This window comes from Hyaena hyaena, unplaced genomic scaffold (genome assembly GCF_003009895.1).
Source record: "Hyaena hyaena isolate Hyena2069 unplaced genomic scaffold, ASM300989v1 scaffold_137, whole genome shotgun sequence".
NCBI classification, from domain to species: domain Eukaryota; kingdom Metazoa; phylum Chordata; class Mammalia; order Carnivora; family Hyaenidae; genus Hyaena; species Hyaena hyaena.
This window is the reverse complement of record NW_024080769.1, coordinates 1,199,628-1,212,290: the sequence shown is the minus strand read 5'-3', so window position 1 is coordinate 1,212,290 and position 12,663 is coordinate 1,199,628. Positions and strand designations below refer to the sequence as shown.

The following is a 12,663-nucleotide window of genomic DNA, read 5'->3' as shown; positions in this document are numbered from 1 at the left end:
ATGAAATCTGGCCACGTGTAGCAACATGGATGGAACTAGAGGGTGTTATGCTGAGCGAAATAAGTCAGGCAGAGGACAGATGCCATATGTTTGCACATACAAGTGGATTTGGAGGAAGCTAATGGAGAACCATGAAGGAGAAGAAGGGGAAAAATAGTTGGGGAGAGGAAGGGAGGCAAACCATGAGAGACACTTGAATGCTGAGAACAAACTGAGGGCTGATGGGGGTGGAGGAGAGGGGAAGGGGGGTGATGGGCATGGAGTAGGGCACTTGTGGGGATGAGCACTGGGTGTTATATGAAACCAACTTGACAATAAACTATTAAAAAAAAAGAAACTGTTTAAAAAATGTAAAGAGCCTATAAGCTCTCAATAGGAGCTAATTACTGTGTTCGATACCAGATTGTGGGAAGAGTGTGAAATGGTGCCATGTTAAAAAAAAAAAAAAAGTGTCTGTAATCATTCCAAGTCTTGACCCAAAATGTCCTATCCTGAGATAGACTTGACCTGTTTGATGACTGGTGACTTGTCACCATCCACCCACGCAGACATGTCTCCGTTTGCCAACGCCATCAGCAGCCTTTTCTTCTTTCTGATTACTCTTCTGAGAGTTAGCCTAGCGTCTGGCACAATAAATTCTCCATAAATATTTGCTGGAGGTCACTGCAATCCTCCCAAACAGGACTGCTAGGTGTTACCTTGTCAGGAAAACCTTGATGTGAAGACGGAGAGATTGGTTGTCTCTGGCCTCTTTAGAGAAGAATGGGCTAGGTAGAAAGATAGCATTCTGCGGGCTCTGAATCATCTGTAAGGGTGGCATAGTAAACACAGCTCTATAGGAGGTGAGTGGGTTTGTTTTTCTGGAACTTCCTTGATGTGCCTTAGGCATCCAAGGGCGGCCGGGGGCCAAGAGCGGTCGAGGAGAGGTCAACTCCTTTAAAAGGCGTGGCCTCGCTGTAGCCGCCACGGGAGTGATTGGTTCAAACTGCCGGGGGCGGGACTCGGTTGCCAGGGAGCTGCGCTGGGAGCCGGGGGATCTGCGGAGGCTGCGCGAAGAAGCGAGGTGCTTGCTGGGGCCGGGGCTGCGCGACGGCACTGGGGGCTGCGGTGAGCGCCGCGCAGGCCGTGCAGTTCCCAGCGGAGAGGCGCTGCCGCCATTGCCGCCTCGCTCGGTGAGCGCATCCCGCTCGCCGAGCAGGGCCCCAGCGGGGCGCCGGCACCATGGGCCAGTGCGGCATCACCTCCTCCAAGACCGTGCTGGTGTTTCTCAACCTCATCTTCTGGGTGAGCGGGGTCGACGGGCGGGAAGGGCGAGGGGCAGGCGGTGCGGGTGAGGGGAGGCCTCGGCTGAGGCGCCCCAGGGAGCCCGGCGGCGACGGGGCCCTGCGGCTGAGGCCGCTTCGCGAGGCCCCTCTCCGGCTGGTACTGAGGCCCCGGGCGTAGAGGGCGGTGAAGGGAAGCCCTCGGGGGCTTCTGGCCGCCTTAGCGCTTGGGCTTCTCGAATCCCCGACCGGCTGGCTCCGCGCTGTGAGGCTGGGCCGAGTCCTCCGGCCCTCCCCCAGGAACAGCCTGCTCGTCCGAGAGCTCTCAATGCAGATTCTTTCAGGACACCGGGCTTGAAATAGGATATTCCCCAAAGGGTCAGGCTCCGCTTTCTTTGTCAGGGCCCGGAGCCCCCGCAGCTCCAGTGGCGGTCCTGAAAGCGTGTGAGCAAACGGTGCAGCGACGCGGGGACGCTGGCGACTCAGGGCTGAGGGCTTTTGACTTACAGCTCTTTGTGTATGTAGAACTCGTTATTTGGTCACCAGCCCAGGAACCTGAAAGGTTGCAACTTGTTAAGCCAAATAATCCTTTGCCCAAGAAAGTCAATATATTTGTTTTGGTCATTGAGCGTGAGTAACCTGAGATTATAAACCTTGATTAAATAGGATTCGGAGGTCAAAAGATTTTGAAAGCGATGAGCTCACTTCCAATAAAAGGTGGCTTATCAATTTTTTTGGACACGCCCCCAAAGAAAGGAGTGTTTATAACCACTTCATCCTAGTTCAGGTTCTTATCTCACCAGGGACTTCTGTAATAACCGATGTTGTTCCTATCATTCTCCACCCTCTAGTCTATCTGGACCTTGCCCCCGGATAAATAATAAGCATTTGTTCCCTTGCATCGTCTTATTTAAAATACAAAATTCCGCCCGAAATCTTCAGCAGTAGAATAACGTTCAGCCTCCTCTTGGTGTTGCAGTTGAAGTCCTCAGTCACCTTTCCTTACTCATGACTGGCCAGGTTCTTGCTGTCTAGTCCCCAGACATTCCTGGAACGTTCATACTTCTTTTACTTTTGTATGTCTCCATTCAACTCCTTTTCACCCACACCTCATTTGGAAAGAATCCTTGCCTCCTTACCACCCCCTCCCCCCAACAAAGGATGAAACGTTTCATATCCTGACCACTGTAGCATAAAAGGATAATTCTAAATAATAAGGCATTTACTACACACAAATATTGCCATAGAGCCTTTTAGGGTATTTCTGGTGTGATGGAAAGTGTCCTGATAGTACCTGTTCAAAATTACGCATGTGAAATTGGGGTTTCTATGCTCTTTTCAAATTAGAACAGTGTTTCTCATACTTTAGAGTTACCAGCCTTTTTAAAAGGTAAAAAAATATTTCAGTGACCCTCAAATGAGAAACACTTAAATTAGTGATAAGGTACTTAGGTAGAGACTTGGTTCTGTATCCTTTACAGTTTCTTGGGGTTTTTATGGGCATAGCTATTTGATTTTGAAGAGTAAACTATCTAATGAATTCTATGCTATTCCATCTCAGAGACTGGAATTGTTAATGTCACAAAATATTTAAAATATAGGAGCCATTTTTCTTTAATTAAATTTTCATTTACTCTAAAATGTCAATTAATTTTAAGTGCTTATGAATCTTTTAGAAATTGTATATCTACTGCTGGTACTTCCGTGAAGAAAGGTCACACCAAGCTTCACTTGTGCTTGTCATAGTGGATTATTGCCAAGACTAAAGTCATACTGTGTAGTAAAAATACGCTTTTTCTAGGTTAGTAGGATATTAAAGCTTTTGTGAGCAGTGATGAGTTAAAACAGACATGTGGGGGTGGGGTGGGAAATGTGGCTTAGAGTAGGATTAGTGGAACATAACTAATGAGGAAACAGTATTAGATGTATCTCCCACCTAACAGTCTCCATTCCATCGTCTGTTGGAATCTGATGATGCTCGTAATGATAACTAACATTTCAGTGTTTATACCCAGGCAGCATGCTAAGCACTTTATAGTCTATGACCTCACAGCAGTCCTATCTGGCAGTAAATATTCTTACGCATATTTTACAGATGAGTACATTATGGTTTAACGAAGTTGCACACCCAAGGTGTGGCAGAGCCTGTGTTCAATCCCAGGTTGTCTTTACACTTTAGAGCCTGTGATGTTAGAGTAAAGTGTGATTTTAAAAGATCTGGAAAGGGGAAGGAACTCATTAGCCAAGTTAGAGTCACTTTCTCTAAACCATACTAATTTTAACCTTGGTTAGAGCCAGTATCATCATGTAAACTACACTGACTTGTCAGTTTAAAAAATTAGATCATTATGAGGAAGTACATAAAACAGGTGTTAACTGGTTCTTCCTGAGAATGCAATGCATTCTTCAGTTTTAATAAGTGTATTCTTATGTAATGGCCTCTCCCTCTTTTTAATGCCTTATGCGAGGAAGAAGAGTAAACATTCCCTGTGTAGAGCATATCAAAAGTTTATCTAGGATCCCTTGAACAAGTTTGTGAAGACTTTATAGCTCTGTTTCCCTGGTTCTTCACTATCATATGGTAATGGCTGCTTGTGGATAATGGCTGACTGGATTAATTGCTTTGGCAGGATCTTTAAACTATACCTTTAATATCTTGATACACTGTTTTAGTTGGCAGTTTGTTCAATGAGCTGTGGAAATAGATATGGACCTGAAATACTTAGCTTTGGCACTACAGGACCTGACAGTTAAAATTGTTAATGTTGACTTGATCTGGATTCTTTTGGACAGTGTGGACCAAGAAAATTAACTCTTATGGTGTGGCCTAAGAAAATTAGCACAAACTAAAAGGAATAAGAGTCGTTTTAAAATCATAAAGGTGGTTGTAATGGAACTAGAAAATACCTTACCAAATTCCAGAATGTTAGGGCTTGTAGCTCGAAAGGTAATTTTGACAAATGAAATCAGATGTACAACTTGAATCTCTATTTTTTGGAGTGGCATAGCTTTAAATGTAAGTGTATTAGTGCTAGACCGTGATAATTTATGGAAGACAGGAGTGTTTGAGGTACATTACTAAATTTTGAAGACTATTGGAACAGTCATTAGCTTCTTCTATTAACTCCACCCTTGTACCAAGATCAGAAAGGATTCTTAATTCGGTGGGTCATTTGCTGTAGACTCAAAAGCCTCATCTAAAACTTTAAATCATTACTTTTTAGTTTTCAGGTATTATTCTGGTAAGTTAATTGAGTACTCAGTCAAGTTCCATATTACACAATTGCCTTTACGTTTTGTACCCTATAAGAAAAAAACCAATTGGCTAGTATTTATTTTGCTGATGTGTCTTAGGCGTTATATTGACTGCAAGAGAAAACTTTGTCCGTGCTTGTAGAATTTATAATAATGTGGCATATCTATTTAGACTTTTGTTTTTCATCTGTACGAGAGATGATAGTAACACTAAAATACCTGTGGGGGTAGGAAGTACTACATGAAAGTCAGATAGCTTTTTAAGTGTCTTTAGAAATAACTCCAAGGGCACCTGGGTGGCTCAGTTGGTTAAGTGTCTGACTTTGGCTCAGGTCATGATATCATGGTTTGTGGGTTCAAGCCCTGTGTTGGCCTCTGTCGGGCTCTGTGCTGACGGCTAGTTCAGAGCCTGGAGCCTGTTTCAGATTCTGTGTCTTCCTCTCTTTCTGACCCTCCCCTGCTCACACCGTCTCTATCTCTCTCTCAAAGATAAATAAAACATTTTAAAAAATTAAAAAAAATATAACTCCAGAATGTGGCACCTTCACTAATCATCATTCACTTATATGAAGTACACCCTATACATACAAATCATATTTGAAAGCCATATATAACCTTTAATATTTTATCTTTAAAAAAATCTTTTCATATCACACTTCCATCTGAATATATGTAGTTAAAGACAATTGCTTTGCTAAACAAATACAGCACAAATATTTGAGGACCTAGTTTTTGCATGTATTATTGATAAAGTGATGGAAAAGACAGGGAAGGTCTTGTTCTTACAGAACTTTCTAGTGGAGCAAACAAAAGTAAGCAAGAGAAATATCAGATGGTGATGCATTATGTAGACAGTTAAAACAAGGTTATATCCTAGAGTGAGTGAATGGCTGCGTTAGGTTGGCAAAGAAGGCTTCTCCGAAGAGGTGAAATCTGGAATATAAGGAGGTACTGATTTGGGCATGGTTTGGAGGAGATGAGGACATTCAAGACAGGGAACAGCCTGTAGGCCTTGTGGCAAAAATATACTTGATATGTTAAGATTACCAAAAGAAGCTTTAACTGTACTTTTCATGCTTTTGTTTAAAAAAAACTTTGGGTGACTCAGTGGGTTAAGCATCAAACTTTGGCTCAGGTCATGCTCTCAGTTCATGGGTTCGACGGGCTCTGTGCTGACAGCTCAGAGCCTGGAGCCTGCTTTGGATTCTGTGTGTCCCTCTCTTTCTGCCCCTCCCCTACTAGCACTCTGTCTCTCTCTCTCTTTCAAAAATAAACATTTAAAAAATAATAATAAATTTAAAAAAATAAAAAAATTTATAATGAAATATTTCAAGGAACACTCCCTGTCAGAAATCTCCTTATACATAATTTGTGTTTTCTAGCACATCTTACATGTTTGAGCTGGGAATGTGATTCTTTTAAACTGGAACTTTCATCATACATCCTGGAATTTGCTTCTCTGTTTCCTGTATTTCTGTCTTGAATGACTGCTCTAACAAAGACTATGTCATTGAAACATACCTTCATCTAACAGATTTTTCCCCCCATAATTCCCATAATCCCACTAGAAGAAAAGCTAGCTTTGTCAGTAAGCAAATCATGGTACATAATAGATTTATTTTTTTACCTTGCCTTTGGCAGTTATGAAATTGAATGTTTCCAGTCTTATTATTTCATTTTCAGTCCTCTGTCCACTGATCATGTGCCTTGTGGCTCTGAGTAATCATTGACTGAAAGAACTCAGCATTGGGAACTTGGAATCAGCCAGGTGACCATATGCAGGAAAATTGTCTTTAGTTGGAATTTAAGGAATAGGTTGCTTATTTGGCTTTTTAGAATATTTATCATGCATTGAAATATTTTCATGAATGTTATTCCATAGGATCCAGTTCAGGTTCGGAATTTTTGCAGAAAATTTATTCCATAAAATTTATGGAATACCAGACAGGTATACCCTAAGGATCATTCACTCATAAATGCTTGTTGAATATCTGTGCTTTACTTCACTCATAAATGCTTGTTGAATATCTATACTTTACTTGTTTCTGAAAAATACAAAAGGCAAAAAAGGCATAGTCCCTTTTCTCTAACAGCCCATGGGGAAAGGGAGCAGATAGGCAAAATCATCTAATACTTTATTGAATTTAATTTCTAGGTGCTCCTTCCCCCTCTCTCCCCCTCAGATAAAACTCATGGATAGTCTCAAGTCTTTATCTTTTTTCCTTCCCCTACCTTAATAGTTTGGTAGAATTAGTAGATGAGAAAAACTACTTGTGTTTATGTATTTGTTTTTAATTTCCTAAAGGTGGTTTATAGGAAATACCAACATATTGTATCTTAAATTGCTGCTGCTGTTTAAACACATAAGGATGGACAAACTATGAAGTTTATGAATCCCAGGATCCTATAGTAATAACCAACACTTTTTATAGTCAGAGTAGGTTGTGGGGACAGAACGTCTTAGGAAAAAAATGCATGTTTAAATTCCATGCTTCTCAGATAACCCTTGGAGCCCTATGCTCTGAAAATAGCTAGTTTCCATGCTGTTAAAATAATTTGACTTTGGCAATTGGTTGATCTCCAATTTCATTGCCACCCAAACTTTTGGGTCTTTCAAAGTGGTAGATATAAATTGGATTAAATGAACAATTTTGTTAAACTAGATAAACAGTGACATAAAAAACTGAATACAGAAGAAATAAAAATAGAGCAGAATTTAGGAACATGACCCCTAGAATATCATCAAAGTTATAGTGCTGTAAAAAGATTAAAATATTTTTTTCATTAAGAATAATAACAGGGTGCCTGGGTGGCTTAGTCGGTTAAGTGTCTGACTCTTGATTTCAGCTCAAGTCATGATTTAGGTTCATGAGTTAGATTCCCACATCGGGCTCTGCACCGACAGTGTGGAGCTTGCTAGGGATTCTTGCTCTCCCTCTCTCTGCCCTCTTCTGCTCTCTCAAAAAATAAAGAAACTAAAAAAAAATTTTTTTAAGAATGATGATAATAATAATGGCAGTGATGTAGATAATGATGACAGAAGTGGCTTATTGTGAAAACTTTGCGAACCTAAGTTGGAATGTTTTCTTTTTTCAGTTGGTCTCCTTGAAAGGTGGTATTTATGGGGCGAAAAAAGAATAATGTGTACTGAAAAAATCAGAATTGTATTAGGTAATCAGAAAACATCTGAAAATGAGTCAAAGCCACGTATACCAGAGAAAAGTGATAAACAGGGGAGATTGGCGGGGCACCTGGGTGGCTTAGTCGGTTAAGCGGCCGACTTTCGCTTAGGTCATGATCTCGCGGTTCGTGGGTTCGAGCCCCGCGTCGGGCTCTGTGCTGACTGCCAGCTCAGAGCCTGGAGCCTGTTTCAGTCTGTGACTCCCTCTCTCTGTGACCCTCCCCTGCTCACGCTGTCTCTCTCTCTCTCCTAGAAATAAATAAAACATTAAAAAAAATTTAAAAAAAAACAAAAAACAGGGGAGATTGGCAGAGGTGCCTAAAGTATCTGGGGTTGAAGAGATTCATGTTTCATGTTGGTGGAATTCACTTGTGAGAGAACAGCAAAGTCTCAATTCAGATATTATTTTATTTTATTTTTTTAAATGTTTTATTTATTTCTAGGAGAGAGAGAGAGAGAGAGAGACAGCGTGAGCAGGGGAGGGTCAGAGAGAGAGGGAGTCACAGACTGAAACAGGCTCCGGGCTCTGAGCTGGCAGTCAGCACAGAGCCCGACGCGGGGCCCGAACCCAGGAACCGCGAGATCATGACCTAAGCGAAAGTCGGACGCTTAACCGACTAAGCCACCCAGGTGCCCCCAGATATAATTTTAAATCTTTTACTTTTTATTATTGTAAATAATATATTTGCTTTTTAAAGAAGACACTAAAAAGTATTTTAAGAAAGCAAACTAACCACCATAATTCCACATGCAGAGACAAACAATATTTTAGTATGTTTTTTAAATGTCTGTATGTGATATGTTTTTCCCCTACCACAACACAAGTATATTATTAAATTATGCTTTCAACAAAATATTTAAAGGCTGTAATATCAAGTATACCTCTAGATGCCAGGTTTTTTTTCTTTTGCTTTTGCTGTAATTTTGTTACAGGATTACAACATTTTGATGAACGTACCCTCTTTCATACAAATCTTTGTTTCCATATGACTTATTTTCTTCAGGATAGGTTCCTAGAAGTGGAATTAATAGGTATGAAAGCAGGGCACCTGGGTGGCTCAGTCAGTTAAGCGTCTGACTTTGCCTCAGGTCGTGATCTCAGGGTTCGTGAGTTTGAGCCCTGCGTTGGGTTCCACACCATTAGTGCTTGGGATTCTGTCTCTCTGCCCCTCTCCCACATGGCATGTGCGCTTGCTCACTTGCTCTCTCTCAAAACTTTTAGAGAAAAGGTAGGTATGAAAGCATAAATACTAAGGCTGGTATGTGTAGCCAGATTGCTTTCTTTTTTTTTTTTTTTTTTTTTTTTTTTACAAATAGTTTATTGTCAAATTAGTTTCTACATAACACTCAGTGCTCATCCCCAAAGTGCCCTCCTCCATGCCCATCCCCCCCTCCCCCCCACATCCATCAGTCCTCAGTTTTTGTCAGCATTCAAGAGTCTCTCATGGTTTGCCTCTCTCCCTTTCCCCCACCATTTCCGCCCTTCTTCTCCCCCTTGTTCCTCCGTCAAGTTCCTCCTAATCCTCCTATACGTGCAAACATATGATATTTGTCCTTCTCTGCCTGACTTATTTCGCTCAGCATAACACCCTCAAGGTCCATCCATGTTGCTACACATGGCCAGATTTCATTGTTTCTCATTGCCATGTAGTATTCCATGGTATAGATAAACCACATCTTCTTGATCCATTCATCTGTTGATGGACACTTAGGCTCTTTCCATGTTTTAGCTATTGTGGAGAGAGCTGCTATGAACATTGGGGTACATGTGTTCCTATGCCTCAGCCATTTCTGTATCCCTTGGGTAAATTCCTAGCAGTGCTATTGCTGGGTCATAGGGGAGTTCTATTGTTAGTTTCCTGAGGAACCTCCACACTGTTTTCCAGAGGGGCTGTACCAGTTTACATTCCCACCAACAGTGTAGGAGTCTACCCTCACACTTCTTTGAGTACTGCTTAGCACCCGAGTGGCTCAGTTGGTTAAGCATCCGACTTCAGCACAGGTCTTGGTAAGAGTAGATGTAATTTCTGAAAGAGGATTTGAAATCTTTGGAATAGTCATTTTTTTTCTTGAAAGTTGGTAAGAAAGTTGGTGAACGACAAACAGGCATTGGAGTTTAGTAAAGAAGTAATTGTGTTTAATGCTATGAAGTATTTTATCAGAGTAAGTTGAAACAAAACATGTCTGGACTAGAGAATATTATGGTATGTAGAATGTTAAAAGATTTAAGGTGATTTTAAGACATTTGTAATGGCACAAAGGTGAAGTTTGGGGAAGCTTTCAGAAATGCACTGTGCAGAATAACCAGTGGATTCCTTGCATGAGAGAAGTATGGTGCATAAAAATTAGTATGACTGTGCAGGAAACTGAATTAAATGTTAAAAGATATACATAAGATGGATTTCTGCTGGTATTTTCACCCTCTGCTTCCTTTTTGAAATCCGTTCTCTTACAAAGTCTAGAGTACATGGTGGTTTGTTTACCGCTTACCTTTTCTTGATGTTCTCTCCCCACATTCCAATCACTTTTACTTTACCAGTTAATTCTTTGAGGCAAAAATTAGTCTGAAGGAGAAGTTCACGAAGATAGACAAGAACTTGTCAAACATTGTGATTTTAACTGAATGATCTCACGTGGTCCCTCATCTTCACACCATCTTGATTCTTGCCACTTCTGGACATGAATCCATGACTATAGCACTGTAAGAAAATAATTTCTGTTCTTCTTTGCTGTATCCTCCCCCAAATGTTCTATGGAATGCTTTCACCTTCATGCTTCTGAATTTCAATGTAAGTATACTTTTCGCAGCAGAACTATTTTATCTCCTAGCTTGTAACAAGTCTGGTTTTTAGTAGTGCCCACATTCCAGTGTCAAGTTTCCCTGTGGTTGATGTGCCCCCTTTCGTTTCATATTCCTTCTTCCTTAGGAAATTAAAGAATTTAGTAGTTTTGTGGATTTCAGCATTTCATCAGCTGTTTCTTTCACAGAGGATTTGAAAAGTACAAAACACCAAAACCCAAAACAACTAAACTATAGAAAACCATAGTTTATATTGCTTCTAAACTATAGAAAAAGCAGTCTTGTGTAAGAATAAAATTTTTTACTTTATTTATTTATTTATTTTTTTAATTTTTATTTATTTCTAGGAGAGAGAGAGAGACAGCATGAGCAGGGGAGGGTCAGAGAGAGAGGGAGATTCAGACTTTGAAATAGGCTCCAGGCTCTGAGCTGGCAGTCAGCACAGAGCCCGACGCGGGGCTCAAACCCATGAACCGCGAGATCATGACCTAAGCGAAAGTCGGACGCCCAACCGACTAAGCCACCCAGGCGCCCCAAAATTTTTTACTTTAAAAGAGATTTTACATTTGTGTGTATGTAGTGGAAGGGTATAAGGATAAAACGAATACAATATTTCTGGAACTCTCCAGAATTTTATAGCAAGATAGCTGTATTTTTAGAGGAACATCATGGTGTAGAAAAGCACTAGCTCTCCTAAAATTTTAAAATTCTGTGACTTAATTTAGGACATGAATTTTTTTAAAAGATAAAGAAGAATAGTTTTTAAAAAATTATTCTTTTGGTAGTTTCAGCCCTCAGCCTTTCCTTTAAATTTTCCTTCACTTCTTTGTAAAAAGGATGAATATTTTTAGTATACTGTCCTGGCACAAATCCTCCTTATAAGCTCGGATTGTTTTCAGCAGTGACTTAAAGCAGTGCAGTGCAGTTGCTTCCAAGTTCTACATTTCATCTCCTTTTCTGTTGTGCCTCCTCCCCCTCTGCAGCTGCTTTGCTTGCAAAGCCCTAATCCTTTGATCCCGATCCCATCCTGACCCTTCAAAAGCAGGATTTAACCCAGCTCACCTTTTAGCCTTTCTAATAGCCATAACTCCTATATTAAACGTGTGTGACAACAAAGTCCCTATGCATACTAGTTCAGAATTACTTACTACCTCCCCTCCATTTATCATACAACTCTACTGTCTTTCATGCTGATGGTTAGATGTCATTTAAAAAGTTGCTTACTGTTTTTAAGTCTTCAGCTATTGTTAGAATATCTACTCTATATTTTTTAAAACAACTTGTCACTTCATAAGTTTATTTTTTCTTTGAGTTTTCTCCATTTTATTTTTTTTAATTTTTATTTTTGAGGAGTGAAAGAGCAGGCAGGGGAGGGACAGAGGGAGAGAGAGCATCTCAAGCAGGCTCCACGTTTAGTTTGAGCCCGACATAGGGCTCAATCTCATGACTGCAAGATCATGACCTGAGCTCAAATCAGAAGTCGCACACTTAAACCAACTGAGCCACCCGCACACCTCTCATAAAGTTGTTTATTATACAACTTAAGATATAGACCCTACAAAAAAAAGAAAATTTTGAAGTTGTCTTCTATGTAGGAAACAATCCTGTGTTTACAAGTAATTTGATTTATATACTCTCATATGAGCAATCAGCACAGTTTCCGCTTTGGTGTATAACTAGTAAATTGTTTCCCACTATGTGTTCAGAATAGAGCTCTGTTATGTTCTCAGCTCTGCTGTGTGAATTGGATGTTGACTGGTTTGCAGCCTGGGAAAAGATACTGCTCCCAAGTTTATTGGGGAAAAAACAGGCAGCCTTACAAATGGGGTCTCCTGCTAGCCTTCCATTGCATTTGTTACATGTCTGATTGTATCTTCTGTTGGTTTGTTTTTCTGCTTCCTCAGAGTCTCACTTTCAGTTGAGTGTTTCAGTCTGGGTGAAAGGTGGCAGCACAGGAAGCATTTCCCTGGCTCATTCCCAGACAACACCAAGTGTGAGTCTCTTTAGGTGGAAAACTCATCATTTTGTATTTAAAATGCAAGTACTTCAGTGTCTGTGCTTCAGATTAGTTGCTGAGTACATGTATCTTACAGTTTTATCTTGTTTTCATTCATATTTCTGTAGGCTAAAATTTCATTTATTAGAAGCTCAAAATGGAGTTTATT

General features: G+C 40.5%; 1 protein-coding gene across 1 annotated transcript in view; it reads left to right on the top strand.

The window, feature by feature from the left end:
- The first annotated feature begins 1,027 nt into the window (after positions 1 to 1,027).
- The window catches only part of TSPAN3 (tetraspanin 3), a 30,560-nt gene continuing 18,924 nt past the window's right edge, over positions 1,028 to 12,663 (top strand). Inside the window, exon 1 of the mRNA XM_039238258.1 lies at positions 1,028 to 1,284. Within this exon, the coding sequence (XP_039094189.1) occupies positions 1,222 to 1,284 (63 nt within the window). The 5' untranslated portion in view covers positions 1,028 to 1,221. The remainder of the gene's footprint in view (positions 1,285 to 12,663) is intronic.